This window comes from Coptis chinensis, chromosome 9, assembly GCF_015680905.1.
Source record: "Coptis chinensis isolate HL-2020 chromosome 9, ASM1568090v1, whole genome shotgun sequence".
Classification (NCBI taxonomy): domain Eukaryota; kingdom Viridiplantae; phylum Streptophyta; class Magnoliopsida; order Ranunculales; family Ranunculaceae; genus Coptis; species Coptis chinensis.
In genome coordinates this window covers 22,958,185-22,975,395 of record NC_141464.1, presented here as the reverse complement: position 1 = coordinate 22,975,395, position 17,211 = coordinate 22,958,185, and the positions used below count along the sequence as shown (strand labels likewise).

General features: G+C 36.6%; 2 protein-coding genes across 2 annotated transcripts; one reads left to right on the top strand and one right to left on the bottom strand.

Annotated features, from left to right (window-relative positions):
- Nucleotides 1–7,826: 7,826 nt before the first annotated feature.
- LOC147475242 (uncharacterized) lies at nucleotides 7,827–8,384 on the top strand. Its single transcript, XM_086585342.1, has one exon. The coding sequence runs from the start codon at nucleotides 7,827–7,829 to the stop codon at nucleotides 8,382–8,384; it is 558 nt and encodes a 185-aa protein (XP_086441468.1).
- A 2,871-nt stretch (nucleotides 8,385–11,255) lies between these two features.
- On the bottom strand, nucleotides 11,256–17,121 carry LOC147475241 (PCNA domain-containing protein). The gene is made up of 7 exons (XM_086583828.1): nucleotides 16,683–17,121; nucleotides 16,522–16,611; nucleotides 16,284–16,441; nucleotides 12,156–12,276; nucleotides 11,946–12,065; nucleotides 11,786–11,856; nucleotides 11,256–11,704 (listed from the first exon to the last, which is right to left on the bottom strand). The coding sequence occupies exons 1-7, from the start codon at nucleotides 16,782–16,784 to the stop codon at nucleotides 11,455–11,457; spliced, it is 912 nt and encodes a 303-aa protein (XP_086439954.1). The 5' UTR covers nucleotides 16,785–17,121; the 3' UTR covers nucleotides 11,256–11,454.
- Between the last annotated feature and the right edge of the window lie 90 nt (nucleotides 17,122–17,211).

Here is a 17,211-nt window from a genome sequence, read left to right as displayed (position 1 = left end):
AGTTTAAGTTTACTTACATTTTGAGTTTCATCGTTCATTTCGTAAGTAAACTTTATCTTTTTATGTTTATCAGTAGGCAGTCACTTCACCAAGTGGTGTGCTACCAAGAATCTCACTCACGATGAATCTAGGGGAGGGGAGTGAGGAAGGTAGTTGGTATACCGGAATCTGGTAACTGATTACTCTTAATCCTCGTGGCTATATTTTTGTCCTTTTCTGGAGGAGCATGGCTACTTTGGGCTCTAGTTAATTGATTTTAATTCTTTTTTTTTTTTTGTCGAGGGCTTCAAGAATTAAGCAACATCCAATTTACCTATATTGGGGAATGATTTCTCAATGGTTGTTATGTGGCTCGGGTTCAGCCTTATGTGCAAATGTAAATTATAGTTTGAAAATTAAATTTCAAACAATCACGTAAGCATGCTTGAACACACAAGGTATCCTCTTACTTAGGCTTCGAGGAGGTTTAGAATTTACCTCTCAAGTCGTGCTTACATGTTGCTTGAGGAGAAGGTGGCGTCGATTGGTGTGTGATCTGAGAATCAGGCCCAACCTTTCGAGCTTTATCCTGTTTTAAGTTACAATAAAGGTCCACTTAAAAAGCCCACAAGTTGGGTTTTTGATAATTAAACAATTTTGCCTTTAAGGGCCCAAAACTTAAAACTATACTAATAATATACTAATCTAATAGATTAACTAGTTTAGATTGATAATCTATATTAACTAGAGTTAATTAGACTTAGAGTGTTGATTACCAATTTGATTCAAAATATGTGGGCTATGATTCAAAACTTGCCTCAGACCTTGAGCTTCAACCAAGTTCAACTCATGTTCATCCACAAAAATCAATCAACAACCATTTTTCCTAAAAAAAATTCGTTTTTCTTTTTATCTCTAACTATTACAAACAAGTTCCACTGGTTTATCCTACTTTATTACAAAATTCAGGCTCTTAGATCAACTCAACATCGAAAAACATCTAGATCTGGAAAAAACTGGCCAGCTCGGTGTCTTTGAGGTGGACCGCTGATCGCAAGACAATGCCGGCGTGGTCGTCACTGGCTCACAGCCAAGTTGCGTCGTCTCCCGGAAGCAACTTCAGCTCCTCTCCATATTTTGATTTTTGAACCTGGTATTGGAAAAAAGTCAGTCAGTAGAGAAAAATAACGCAATAAAACAACAAAAAAAAAAAAAAAACAAGGAAAACAAGAAGTGAAAAGATGAGAAAGATGCTTCCCTCCTTAGATGCTCAACGAAGCATTCTTGCTCCTTCAATCCCTGACAGTAGGGCCATTTGAAGGTGCAAATAGTGTTAGTAACTTCAAAAGATTGTAAGAAGTGAGGTTCATCCTAGATTGTTTAAAGTTTGAATTGTTGGGAGTTGAAGAAAAGAAGGTAGGATCTTAGTTAGGATAAGTTTTTAGTTCTAAGTTATGAAGAACATTGAAAACCAGATTTTGGGTTTAATCCCCTCATTATGTAAAAACCCCCTCATTACGTACTAACCCATAAAACCCCCTATTTTTCTAAAATACCCAAACTGACTGAAATACCCCCACACATAAAACCCTAGATCTCAAATTTATCTTTTCTCTTTCTTCTCGCAGCATCCTCTTTTCTTGTAAACCCTAGATATCCTGCAAAACCAAATTAACATAGAAGATAAGATGACAAAACAATCAAAATTCTTCCTTTCTCACTTTCTCTCATTCTTTCATTTTTCTCAAATACGAAATTCTTCTTTTCTTTCTCTCAATCAATTTCTCTTGAAATTTGTTGTTCTCCAACCAAACAAATTAGATTTGAGAAACAATATCAAGATTTGGAAATTTTGTTTCTTCCACTCAAAATCGGATCTGAGAATTGTCTACTTTTTCAATTCAAAGATGAAATCTCTTTGAATATTTTGAATATGAAAGTTAAGTTTTTTTTCAATTCAAAAATGAAATCTTTTTAGGCTATTGTTCATTTCAAATAATTTTGCATAACTTATGATCGACCTGTTTTCTCTATGAAAATTTAATTTTTCATAAGTCAAGTTACTGTGTAACTTTAAAATTACATAGATCAAGTTACTATGTAAATATAAGTTTTCATAGTTCTAGTGACTATGTAAATATAGTTTTACATATATATGACCATGTAAAAATACATTTACATATATTTTGTCAGGTGTCGGAAAATTTTCAATTTCAAAAGTTACTATGTAAATTTAAGTTTTTATAGCTCCAATGACTATATAAATATAGTTTTACATATATATGACTATGTAAAAATACATTTACATATATTATATCAGGTGTCGGGAGAAATTTTCAATCCCAAAAGTTACTATGTAAATTTAAGGTTTTATCGCTCTAATGACTATGCAAATATAGTTTTACATATATACATATGACTATGTACAAATACATTTACATATAGTCGGGAAATTTTCAATCCCAAAAGGGTAAAAAAGGAAATAAAATAAAATGGGAAATAAAAACATACCATATTTTATCTCTTTTTTGGAAAGTAAGGAGGTTATTTAACAAGACCTAAATAATAGGGAGGTTATGTGATATGGGTCAATGGGAGGGAGTTTTTACTCAACCGAATTAGAATCAAGGGGCTGAGCCTCATTTTCTTGCATTGAAAACTAAAGTTGTTTTGAAGATTGAAAAGACATAAACTTGCAAGCAAATAAAAGGAAATGATTGATTGAAGAAATAACACAAAAAAATAAGATTGATTGATTGATAGAAAATGTAAAAACAAGAGCAAGATTGAATTGAAAAACAAGAAAGTAAATGACTTAATTGAAAAACTAGACAAGAAAATAAATCCTACATGACACTAGATTAAGTCTAGGTGCATTCTCTACTCCTACAAACCAAATGGTTTGGACCCTAAATGCAATGGATACCTTCTCTCTCATTCACTTTTAGATTATATACTCCTACTTTATGCCTTTTACTAATTTGCCCTTCTCCATTACTTTTGAGACACCTCACACTTCACTTAGCTTTATGCTTTTGTTTTTCCTTTTGCTTTTTGATTTCTTCTTGACCAAGGTAGGTTTTTGAGAATGTCATATTTTGGGATAAGGGCCTCCATCTCTAGTCTTCTGAGTTGAGGGCTTTGATTTTGACCTTTGACTTTAACCATTGACTTTGAATTTTTCAGCACTTTTTCATAACAGCTTTTGGTCTTTATAACAAGCGTGATTAAGGCTCCTTTTGGTGCTAAGATGCAGCTTTTATGATAAGTGGTCTGAAGTTCTATGTAACTGGAAAAAAAATAATAAAAGCTATGAGTTATCTTTTTATTAAGCGTAAGAAGGGTTATACTGTAGTAATATAAGGGTAATAAAACGCACATTTAGGAGTTAATCAATAACCTGGAGGAAACTCTAAATAGCTTCAACTCCACAAAATGCTCTAGAAAACAGTGATTTCGATTAACAAACACAAACTGCTCAAGAAAACCGAGTAAGTTTGGAAGAGCTTTTGCCACAAACGTACATCTAAGTTGCTTAAATCGACTAGCTGAGAGCGATTTTTAGAGAGCAATTTTTAGAGAGGGTACATTAGGCTTTTCCCCATCGTTTTTTTTTCCTTTTCGGGTTCAAACCTCGGCCTCTTGGAGAGAAGGTGAGAAACTTTGCCTCTTCTGGTATCTTTAACTAAGGAATCCGGTGGCCTACCACCATTGACTGGAAGTGGATGGCATTACTATGGTAGTTGAGACCATGATTCCATCGTCGGATGAGCAAGTTACTCAACCTATTCTAGACCAAGTAAGTTCTGTTAGGGTTACTTCTCAGAAATCATGGAATGAACTTTTTAAGCAGAGTAAAGATTCATCTTTTAGTCCTAATTTAGAACGTTACTTCCCTAAAGTTACTAATGGTGTTGCGGATGTGCCATCTGCAATCCTTTAAGAAGGAAATGATATATGGAATAACTATCTAGTTGGATACTTTATTGAACATAGGCTTCCCTATCCTATGGTAAAAAGTATCCTTGAGAAACAATGGAAAGTTAAGGGTAACTTTGAAATGTTAGCTGATAATTTAAAGACTTCTTTTACTTCAAGTTTGGATGTGATGAGGATCGACAGATGGTCATTGAGAAAGGACCAATATTTGTTGCTGGCAGAGTATTTCTATCAGACCTTGGTCAGAGGAGATCGAAACACGAAGGAAAGGAGCTAGAACTGTCCCTATATGGGTGAAAATGGACTTGCCAAAACAGATGTGGACTAAATCTGGTATGGGGTTTGCATCCAGTATGATTGGTAACCCAATTTGTGTGGATGAAGCAACAAAAAATAGAACAAGACTAAACTATGCAAGGATATGTATTGAGGTGTATATCGACTGCACTTTTCCTACCTCATTGGATTTCAAGATAAAAAATGGCATCATAGTTAATGTGGGAGTGGAATACCCATGGATACCATCTGTGTGCAGCAAGTGTAAGACTTTTGGACACTCTGACACCAAGTGCAACAAGAACAAGCAACAAGTGTGGAGGCAGAGAGCCCAGTGGTGAACTCAGTTGCAGCGATAAACGTTAATGTTCCAAACTTTCAAACAGGACAAACAAGCACCCTTAGAAATGAGATTGGTGTGGAGACTACAACATCATCTCCATGTTTGGAGATTGAATTGTTTAAAGAAGCACCTACCAATGGCGTCAGATCTATCTGGGAGAATACCATAGTGATTAAAGACTTAACAACCGAACAAGAACACCCAGTAGTAATAACTGAACAAGGGCCTATAGTGGTGTATCAAGCACAATCTGGCACTATTACTGATGAGGTTTTAGTCCCTGTACTGATTGACTCAGTTGTTGAGGATCTTCAAGGTAGGAAGTACATTCAAGACAAGGACAACCATAGCCTCATTGATGAGGACTTTGATACCGTAGATGAATCAGGTACTGTCAGTGAAACTGATCACTTCTCAGATGATCAAGGTGTTGAAGAGGGCTTAGTAGTTGTTATAGAAGTTACTCCACCAAGGGGTATATTGAAAATCAAAAATAGGTCACATCAAGAGATACTAGACCAAGATTCTGGTTGGGTTGAGACCACCAAGAAGCGTAGGGGGAGACCTAAGGGGTCTAAATCCAAACATTAGATGGATCCAGTGTGTGTATGGAATGTGCGGGTATTAATGACCTCTACAAGGCTGCAGAAGTGAACAAGGTTAAAGTTAGTAAGCATTTGGGTATTTTTGCATTGCTAGAAACTAAAGTTAAGAATGAGAATTTTGACAAAATAAGGAATATTTGTTGTCCGGGTTGGAACTTTTTGGAAAATTATAACAAGTGTACTAGTGGAAGAATTTGGATCTGCTGGGAGCCATCTCTATTTGCTATTCAGAAACTAAAAGAAAGTGACCAATTTATCCACTGTAAAGTAACTTACCTGCCTACTTCGATGATTTATATGATGACAATGGTGTATGCTAGTAATGCTAGTTTTGATAGACTTAATATTTAGAATGATATAGTTAACTCCCCTAATATCAACAGTAATGCTTGGTTCGTTATTGGGGATTTTAACAATGTGCTTCACTCTAATGAGAGGATAGGATGTGATATGGTACATCTAAGGGAGATAGTAGACTTTGCAAATTGCCTACAATGTGCAGGATTGTCCGATTTGAAATCCTCTGGCTTCTTTTACACATGGTCTAATAATTCCAATGGTAACAAGAGAATCATGTCAAAGATTGATAGATGTCTAACAAATAGTGTATGGATGTCATCCTTTTCTGCAACCGAGGCAGAATTCCTACCTCATGGAATCGCTGATCACTGCCCTATTCTGGTGTCATGGAGGGACTACTCAAAGAAATAAGGACCTTTTAGATTCTTTAATTCATGGGTACACCATCCTGAATTCAATGATCTACTTATTGAAGTGTGGAATCATAGAGTTTATTCAAATCCTATGTATGTGCTTATGGAAAAACTCAAGATACTTAAGGTGAAGCTCAAGGGATGGTCGAAGAAGTACTATATTAATATTTCTGCAAGGGTGGACAAAGCTAGAGTGGAATTGTTTACACTACAATAGTTGATTCAAGCAAATCCTCTTGATTCTAATTTAGCGAGGCAGGAAAGGGAATCCATGAAGATGTATGGTATACTAGCAAGAGCTGAAGAACAAGAACTGAAGCAAAAATCAAATTGTGACTGGTATACAATGGGAGACAGAGGTACGACATATTTTCACAACTCCATCAAGGAAAGAAAGAGTAGAAATTATATATGGTCCATTACAAATCAGAGAAGGGACAAGTTGAGTACTCATGCAAAAGTTGTTAATAATTTTTTGGGTTTTTTTAAAAGCATGATGGGCACTGAAGCTGAGTTACAAGTGGATGATAGTTTCTTTGAGGAACTACACGTGAGAAATGTAATCACTTCTGACATAGCAAGAAGTTATCGAAGCTGAGATTAAAATGGCTCTATTCAGTATGGGAGATAACAAGTCACCTGGACCTAATGGTTTCACTACCTTTTACTTTAAGCATTGTTGGAGTGTGATAGAAGCAGATTTTACCAATCCCATTAGTAATTTTTTTGTGACGAACAAGTTACCAAGAGGGGTGAATGCTACTCTTTTGTGCCTTATTCCGAAAGTTCAGAATCTAAGCAAGGTGGAGGAATATAGACCTATTGCTTGCTGTAATATCATTTATAGGTGTATTACTAAGGTAATTACTAATAGATTAAAACCTTTTATTGAAGAGAGAATTGACCCTTGTCAAACAGCATTCAGGACAATTTGTTGCTTTCTCATGAATTGTTGAGGAACTATAGTAGGCACAGGATTTCACCAAGATGCTCTGTTAAAGGTTATCTTAAGAAGGCATATGACATGGTGAGTTGGAGGGCTATAGTGTGCATGCTGAAAAGATTCCAGTTCCCCTCAAAACTAATTCAGTGGATATAGGTATGCATATCATCACCAAATTATTCAGTTTTGATAAATGGCACAGTTGAAGGATTTTTTTTTCCTAGGAGGGGACTCAGGCAAGGTGACCCCCTCTCACCCTATATGTTTGTTTTGATCATGGAAGTGTTGGGTTGTTTATTGAAAGAGGGTATTGAGTCTAAGAAGATCATAATGCATCCCAAATGCAAGAAAGTGCAAATCTCACATTTGTGCTTTGCAGACGATATTCTAGTATTTGCAAGGGAACAAACTGATTCGGTCCTTGCTATCATGGAAGTTCTAAAACATTTCTCTGAAGCAACAGGCCTTGCAATGAATAAATCCAAGACCACTATTCTGGTGGGTGGCCTATCAAAAGATGATGCAAAAGCTTTGGCAGAATTGATTGGTATTGAACTAGTCTATCCCCCTATTACTTATCTTGGTGTCCCTCTAATTGCATCGAGATTAGGTATTCATGAATGTCAGCCTTTAGTAGAAAGGGTTTCTAGCAAGATAACTAGTTGGAAGGCAAGGTCTTTGTCTCATGCTGGGAAACTTCAACTCATACACTTTGTATTAAGTTCTTTTCATGTTTACTGGTCTCGGACTTTTATTATTCCCAAAACTGTTCTTGATCAAGTGTCAAAAATGTGTGCTAGATTTCTATGGAGTGGTCCTTCTATGGAGAATAAAATGCATCAAGCTAGTTTGAGTACTATTTGCCTATCAAAGGATGAGGGAGGACTAGAGGACTAGGTGTTACTGATTTATACAGGTGGAATAAGGCCTCTTATTGTGGTCTTGTGTTCAAGGTGGCTTCTAAAGAAGATAGTATGTGGGTGAACTGGATTTGGCAGCAGCAAAGCAAGAATAAATATTTTTGGACTATGCAAATCCCAACAGACTGTTCATGGGTTTGGAGACATGTTTTGAAGACAAGGAAGTTTGCAGCAAAATATACAAGGGTGAGAATTGCTACGGGAAAAGATACATTCTTATGGCATGACCCGTGGTGTATAGATGGTGCTTTGTTGCATAATCAAGTAGCTACTATGGCATGGCAATTTCATATCGATTCTAAAGTGGATGTCCTTATCACAAATGGGAAGTGGAACCATTTAGTTGAACTACTTTCAGATGCAGAGATAAAGAAGACTATAATGGATACACCCATTAAGAGTCACATAGATAAGGATACAATCATGTGGACACCAAATCTGACAGGGAAGTTTACTTCAAGTTCAGCTTATAAGGCATTAAAGAAAACAGCTGCAAAGGTGTCTTGGGGCAGATTGGCATGGGGTAAATGGGTAATCCCTAAACATTCATTCTCATGCTGGCAAATTTTCTCGGGAGCTTGCCAACACGGGGATAAACTTGATAAAGAAGAAGGTCTTGAGTCATTCCTTATCTTTGCCTTTGTAACTGGAGAGGGAGAATACTAAACACTTATTTTTCCGGTGTGTATACTCCAAAGAAGTTTGGAAGGGCATCAAGAATACCATTGGTATAGTGGTCGATGAAACAAACTCTAACAGAGAATGGTCTAGTATACTAAAATTATCTTTGAAAAGAAGAATGAGGTAGCAGAAGTCTACAAAGTGTATGTATGTATGCAGCTTATTAACTATATATGGAATGAAAGAAACAACGAGAGATTTAGTAATGCTAGATGTCCACCTAATGTGTAGAGGGGCGATTACTCGAGAGATCTCAAATTCTATTTACATGTCATTTGAATCTGATCATCGATTCGGCTCTAACTAGAGCTCTTATTCAAAGATTGGGGCTGCAAGTTGAGATGAGACCGAAGGAAAATATTGAATGTATGTGGGTAAAGCCTGATCAGGATATTGTAAAGCTTAATACATATGGATCTATAACAGAGGACTCAGCCGGTATAGGTGGTGCAATCAGAGACCATGCAGGAGAAATGCTGCTTGCATTCAATGGAAGTAACTCGACTAAATGCATACTCACTCAAGAGCTATTGACTATCAGAACTAGACTAGAAGGAGGCATTATGAAAGAATTCAAGAAAGTGGTGGTGGCCTCAGACTCTTTACATGCAATCAAGTGCATTAACAAGGTTGAAGCCCCCCCCTTAGTACTACCTCAATCTTGTTTTGAGCATTCAATGCTTGTGTTCTCTTTTTGAGATTATCTCTTTTATACATGTTTATAGGGAGACAAATAGGCTTGCTGATCATCTAGCTACGTTAGGTAAGTGTTTAGAAGAGAATGTAGTGTATTTTGTACCTCCTCTTGATCTTCAAAGTGATATTATTGTAAAAGAGGAGGTAGCCAATAGGCTGTACACTAGGTTAATTGGTTTCTTAATACAGGTGAGGGTCTGCCTAACCCTAGCTTAACCTTCAAAAAAAAAAAAAACCTGGAGAAGATAGCTATGTGTGTTTGTTAATGGCGATGTTTGTTTGTTGTTTTTTGAGATTTTCTAAAAAAGTGAAGAAAGAGAAAGTGACTGCGAGGTTTATATACTCGCGAGTTTAGGAGTCTTTTCAACTTCCAGACGCAACTATTTCGTTTTTAAATAAAGTTTTATTATTTTAAATGTCTATCATCTTTTTCTTCTCGAAACATTCAATTTTCAGAGCGGGAAACATTAAAAGTTTCGAGAGGGGGCGATGTCGTGGAAAAATATCGCCATCTAATATTTCAAGCTTAGATATACTGGTAAATATTGAGATATCTCCATACATGTTGAATGTTGCAGGTATGAGCGAGAAGAAAAGAAGGAAGAAGAAGAATGGACACGCATCGTGATCTGATTAGGTCAAAGCTAGTTGGAAACACTATATAAAGACTGGTTCAGAAGAAAGGATTCATTATCTTTTCCCCCGCAAAAAACATTGTAAATTGGAGAGAGAAAGAGAGAAACAGAGTGATTCTTGTAACCACCATTAGAGATCAATAAAGCTTTAGTCAATTTATATCAAATCATAATTCAATCTTCAAATACAAGTGCTTCACCCATTCAAACACACTTGATCACTACAAGTAAGATCCGCTGATCCTTGGTCGGCATCGTTTATGGTTGAGACTAGGACGGTATCTGGATCATCTTCGAGCCCCCAACTTTCGTTCTTGATTAATGAAAACATCTTTGGCAACTTTCACAATGGTTCGTCTTTTATAAATCCAAGAATTTCACCTTTGACTATGAAAAACTAATGCCCGGACTGTCTCGATTAATCATTACTCCGATCCCTAAGGCCAACGTAATAAGACCCAAATTCTATGATGATATCCCATACTAATGTATACAGTGCTTGCTTGGGCTTGCTTTGAGCACTCTAATTACTTCAAAGTAACAGCACCGGAGGCACGACTCAGAAAGGGACAGGAGCACATCGCCGGTAGAATCAGTGAAGGAGGTGACAAGCATGGTGGCAACACTAAAGTTAGGCATGGATCTGCTGAAAGAGGGATTCTTGCAATGCCTTAGGCCATTAGCCGAGAGTCCAGGATTCCGAACATTTTGATTGGGAGTGTTGAGGAGGATGGATACATGTATGAAAGCCGAATTAAGGGATAACTGTGAATTGATATTACATGAATTGGTGCCTGAGTTGTTGAGGGAGATGATCACAAAAATGAAAGAAAAGGGAATTTTGGCGCAGAGACAGGATAATGATCTGTCGACATCACTTACATTCAGATACAATGGATAGCTCCTTCACTGAAAGAAGAGCTATTTCTTGAAGATCAGTGATACCGGAAAGTTCATAAGCAAAAGAAACTATAGCTAATCGAAACAATTCAGAGAGAGAAAAAAAACGGTGATTATAGAAAGAGCAACCGACCAACTGCAGGAATGCTTGTTTTCACTGGGGTATAGGCATGGAGATAGACAGAAATGTTAAAAGAGATGAAGTCGAGGGACTTGTGAGAGAGTTGATGGAAGGTACAGAAATGAAGAAAAAGTCTATGGGGTGGAAGAAGGGTGCTGAAGAGGCAACCAAACCTGGGGATCTTGCTATGTGAATATAGCCGTTAGTTGAATGTAACACTAAGTAACATATGCTGCATCAGTTATTACTCTGGGTCGCTCGTTTCCTATATTAAGTGCTTTGCTCATAAAAAAGTGCAACCAAAATCCTTGATACCTATGCCATGTCAAGTTTGGTTGAGGGCTTGGTATAAGGACTTCGTAAAATTGTGGCACTAGTGAGGCACGACATCGTATCAAAAATTTGAAACTGTCAGTGGCAGGTACTTTTTTTCGCCACAATCATTACTCTGATTTTGTATGAAGTTTAGTTAAATTAAATACATACAACAAATGACGCCGTCCGTTAATATCGTCTGAAGATACCATTACGTCAATATAGAATGCTGTGTGCTTCTTGTTTTGACAGAACGGTAGTTTTGGGGATAAGATCTACAAAAGAGTACCTTGTAAACTTGGGGATAAGATCTAAAGAACAGTAGTTAACCATGAGAAGTTTAACAAACATCTGAGTGTCAATACTTTTGAATGAGCTACTACTGAGATTATGAATCGTTTACAGGCTCTTCGTCAACCTCTGGTTTGACAAAAAACTCTATGTACGCAATCCGACTAGGTTGCTGATATGCAGCAGAATCAATATAGGAATGCTGATTTGATGGTCTTGCAACTGACACTAGGTGCTGAACTTTCAACATTCCTCCTCTGCCAATGGTCAATTTGCTTCCCCTGTTATCCTTTATAACACTGCTAGGAATGTTTGAAGTTGTTGCACGGAGGAATTTGTACTTATATCTGGTCACATAAAGGGAAGAATTGACAAATTAGGTTTAAGTTATAGATTATATATGTGAGATGTAATGCAATTGGGACTACCTATAAGAGACCATGTGATCACATTGGAATCCAATTAAAAGATCAGTGTTCGCATAATACATGAAGTCTATCTGCAAAAGTATTCGAGAAGACATCAAAAAGTGAGAACTGAATTCCATTGACTTACGTTCGGCTATAAACAAGAAGTATCATTCGTTACCTGTAAATCACCATGGCCTTCACCTCTAAATGTAACACAAGGGGGGTCTGGTTGCATAACTATTTGGATGCTTGAACCCGGCCATTCAAGATCATCTATGGCTTCCTTTAGAGCTGCAGACTGAACATCAGTACTTCACTATAGTCAGTTGAAGAGCACACAATGGGTCCATCCTTCAAAGGAACCAAAGTCTAGAATGAGAAAATCTACCTTAACAGTAAAGCTTAGTGGGGTACTTCCTGCTGGTTCAAAATTATAATCCCATGAAATGGTATCAGGGATCCTGGTCCTAATCTCTGCATATATGCAAGGATCTGGCAAATCAACAGACCTGGTTCCACGAGAACATTTTACAGTTGAGTTTTATGAAACACTATTAACAAACGGATACAGAATGCAAAGCTTAAATATAAATAACTTTAGATTGCGATCTTCTTAATTGCACAAACCCTTGCAGAACGAATACAACGATAGAATTGACGGATTAAGTGCATTAGACATTGTTAAATCAGTGAAAAAAGCGTCTACAGAATAAACCCATGCAGAACGAATACAAAGATAGAATTGACGGATTAAGTGCATCAGACATTGTTAATCAGTGAAAAAAGGGTCTACAGAATAACTAGAATCACTGCATAGCAGTGTGCGTGAGTGGAGCATGGGTTAATGCGTTATAGTGTTACATCGTAGCTTTACTTTTTGGGCTATTTAGTTTTTGGGCCACTTTTTAATTGAATAATTTGCAGTTGGTCACCAATTGACCGTTTATTTGCATTTAGGCCAAAATTGATGATTACCCATCCATATTTTATATATTGACATATTTACCCTTAGGACCAAACTCTAATTTACAGTTAAAGTTTGGGGCCAAACCCTAATTTTGAGATAAGACTTGGGCATTTAATAAAACGCCTAAATTTGTTCTAATTCCGATTGTATGCTCTAATAATTATGATGCATCTTTCATATAATTGATAATTGACCCTAAATACAATAACCAACTCTAAATTGACATAAAATTAGCTGCTAATTGGGGTGTACAATTTTATGTTTTTGGTACCATTAAATAATAATTTTAGAGTGTTAATATTCTCCCATTGTTACGTTTATAAACTCACCCTTAAAAAATTATATTATCTATTATATCCCTCTATTCTTCCACCTCTCCCATTAGCATAAGTTCACCACCGCCTCCTTGAAAGTTAAAACTCTCTAATTGGATAAACTGCCCACTCAAATATTCACTCGATCTCTTTTACAAACATTTATTATATTCTAATTTATACCTAATGATAGCAATTGAATCAACAATAGATTGTTCAGCCCCATGACTAACATTGGTAATAAATCGTACAAGGTGTTCTACAATCGGTCATCTTTATATAGATGTAAGAATCTTGTTCAAATTTAGGCTTGAAATAGTCCAATTTGAACAATATCTTACAATTATTTTAGTATAAAAGCTAATGAAAAGCAAACACCTTCTAACTTCTAAGTATAGCAATTGAATTATGACAATGCCAAATGTGTTCATAATAATATTTGTAAAGTTTCGTTTTGCTCCTATTACAAAATAATTTGTGTAATGATCGAGACTATTTAATTCGTACAATTATGCAAAAATTAATAATATGCATTTTGTTTTGCTTCCCCCCATCACTTTTGGGTCGTATTTGCGTGTGTATGTTAATTAACTTGGTTTTTTTTTTTTTTTTTTTTTTTCGATAAATTTTTTGATTAACTTGGCTTAGATGCATGATGTAACTTGGTTAAGTTGTGGTCACAAAAAGATTCTTATATATATGACCATTGAATCAAATCTTAGATTTTGTGTGTATGACTATTACTTAGAATTTTTAGTATTTGGTCATACTATTAATAGTAATATTTGCGTTTGGTCCACAAGTAAGTCACGTGTATGGCATGTACAGAACATTTTAGCCATTTTAAGGAAATTATAGATAGAACAAGACGGTCAATTCAAAGTCAACGCAGTCAACCGTCAATTTTGGCCCAAACGCAAATAAACGATCAATTGGTGACCAACTGCAAATTATCCGATTAAAAAGTGGCCCAAAAACTAAATAGCCCTTACTTTTTTGTAGTTATTTTTTTATTATTGCTATTTTTTTATTACTTTTTATCAAGTTCAATGGTAACAAATGTTTCCATGCAAGTCTTTGAGGGTTGGACTCACCATTGCAAATATTCATCTTCGAGTCCCATGGTTTACTGATGTTGTTATGCGTGTATGTGCAACTCGATAAAATATTTCACATCCAAGAAACAGTGAAAGTACAAGAAATGACTGCTAAAATATTCCACGCTTACATAGACTTGAACCGAAAACTAGTGCTGCAAGGAACAAAACTGCTTTAATGATATTGTTTCAGCAATGTGAAACACATAGCAAATGCTCCTATGTAACCACCAACACTAACATTACGGGTGGGGGGAAGGGGACATCCGTAACCGATATAAAAATAATGAAAACGAAATGAATCAAAGTATCAAACACATGAACGTTAAGTTTTAAGTTTTAACAAATGAAGAAAATTATAACACATGCAACTAAAATCAATTGAAGAAGTTATGATGTTATAGAGCAATCCTTCTATATTGGCTAGTGGCCACTGGCCACCCACTGTTACAAAGACGCAAGTTATAAAAAACTTTGACTATGAAATGATATAGTGTATCACCACCGTCTAGAAGTTGCATTGGAGCCCTTGAGTTGTTACCCATGCAGTGACAAGCCTAGGTGCACTATTTGGTCTAAACTAGGAAGCAGGAGTCCTCCTTGCCAGGTTGCATTAAGCATGCAAGTGTAAGAAACGTCATGCAAGGTAATCTTAATTAATCAGGCTCTCATGACTATCATTCTATCCAACAAATAAGCATGCATCTCACTTTAACACGGTACCATCTATATTTGAAGCTCAGATATACATCAGCGCAGAGTTAACATACATGTAAACTATGCATCATAACTCCTGTATTAAGCGGACCAGACCAGTAGTAATGGTTGTCCATCTTTATTTTCCTTTAGATCTAAGAAGCCTACTATATTAAAATTAAAGAAGGATAAGTCCAAACCCAATCAATAAGACAACAAATATATCCGCAACCCAATTAAAATGACTATACTAATACGATGAAATAAACTCGATCAAAGGGGTTTATTGTTTCATCACCGACAAAGTGACACACCCAAAATAATATAAAAGAGGCTAAAATTCAGACAACGATACTCTATTTTTGTCACCAACAAAGAAATATCATTAGAAACAACTGAAATAAGAAAACTCGAAGGGCATCTTTGTTTTCTGACCTAGTCTTGAGCAAGAGTGTCAATGGGCGCAACAAGATCACAAAAGTATTCCCTATATTGCTCTTCAAATTATTCAGTCCCACTGATTGGATAATTACCAACACCAAATCCATGGCCAAAACCAACTTTGCATCCAAGACCGACTTTGATATTCTTCATGATATTTTCCCTCAAAATCAGTTCACAATCAGCATCTATTCCACCAGCGAGAAGATGGTGGAAGTTAAGTCATGCTGGGTGAATTTCCACACAAGTAATTGAGAGAGATGAAGAGTATGAGAGAGATAGAGGGAGATGAAGTGGTATTGAGAGTCGAGAGAGAGAAGTTTTGAAGCAGAGACGAGAGTTTTGAGAGAAAATAGAGGCAATCAGACAAACAGTGAGTCATGTGACATTCTAGACCCCCCCCCCCAGGCCCAAAAATGTTCTCTCCGCTCACTTGATTAGAATTTTACCCTGCTTGCTGAACTGTGTAGGCTACAAATCTAGGGAATTAGTCATGTAGGGCATTAAACCTTCCTTTTTCTTTTCTTCGTAAACTTAACAAAGACAGTTTATGACCATTAACAGTATTGAATGCATTTCAAGTTGTACCTTTGGTGCTTTAGGATCTGGTCTGTCAGAAAGTCGACCCATAAATCTACAACTTAATTGAATCTGTAATATGTTTTCATAGATTCATCATATCACCATCTACGGAGTTTCATGTGTATTGCCACTGTGGTCAGAGAAAAAGGAGTTTAACGAATTTGTTATTCCCGAGACGGGGAATTTTTCTACGTATCATGAAATTGAACAATTACACTCCCCTTTTAGATTTCCATCCATTAAACACACACCCAGTTAACAACTTACAAACCAACAATAGCCCGTAAGTCATTTGTTACCCTCTACCACCTAATTGCCACTCCAAACTGCATAGCTAACAACTTATGATAATGTGTAAAACACGCGTTATGATTCTTAAATAACAGTACTAAACTAGGTGAGTGAAGAAACCTACATACTTGAGAAGGAGTTGCATATCGGGACCCGGATAAGAGATTTCGATCGTGGTGCTAGCACGGCCAGGTACATAAAAAGTGTTCAAGCAATCAACAAATAGTCCCAAACTTATACCAAACCTTGGCCTTCCTTCAGCTCTATATTCATAACTAACAAATAGCTACAACAAATTTAAAAAAAAAAGGTCAACAACTGTTTGAAGAAATGCATGCCAGATGGACAAAAGTGTTTAGTATATACCTCTTTCTTTAGATAGACTTTGGCTTGAAGGCAACCAGATTCTTCGACAATTAGTACTATCCCATGCTCAGATAGCTCCACAACAGAGTCCTGATTAATATAATAATAATATTTCAGAAATGTGTTTTGATTATTATTAAAGAGAGTGGGTGGACCACCACCTGATGTCGTTTCCATCGGACGGAGGAGAGAGCATCGACCATGCCTTGTACGTTGTCTAGTTGACACACTAGATCAGCTACGTCTGCCTCGGACGAACTCATCTTATTTTATCTCCCGCCCAAATAATGTGAATGCCAACTTCGGTTTTGGTTTTTTCTTAGACTGAAATGTTGATGTTGAAGGCCAGACTGAAATGTTAAAGACACGGCCCATGGACTAAAACATGCCCAAGGTAGAACTAGTATACTGCTAAACAGTGGGGGTGAACGGAGTGGGAGAGGAAGATGGAGGAGTGGAGATTTAGAGTGTCTGGAGAGGAAGAGGAAAAAAGAGAGTGAGAGAGACAAAAAGAAAAAACAGAATGGAAGAGATGAGGACAGACAGACACCAACCAAGTTAGTTTTTGTCCACATACCCCCCCCCTCCCAAAATGTTCGCTCCGCGGATTATTATTTGTATTGGCCCGTGAACTTAAAAGCCTATTTATCATTTGGTTTTATGTTTTCTTAAAGAAGCGGCGAGTACAAA

Bases quoted from the DNA above. Each gene is read 5' to 3' on its own strand.
- LOC147475242 (XM_086585342.1), top strand. From the start codon at position 7,827: ATGCAAATCCCAACAGACTGTTCATGGGTTTGGAGACATGTTTTGAAG.
- LOC147475241 (XM_086583828.1), bottom strand. From the start codon at position 16,784: ATGAGTTCGTCCGAGGCAGACGTAGCTGATCTAGTGTGTCAACTAGAC. The intron at 12,277-16,283 runs GTATGTAGGTTT...TCGTGGAACCAG, and splicing joins GATATGCAACTCCTTCTCAA to GTCTGTTGATTTGCCAGATC. The intron at 12,066-12,155 runs GTAGATTTTCTC...ACTGATGTTCAG, and splicing joins CACTAAGCTTTACTGTTAAG to TCTGCAGCTCTAAAGGAAGC.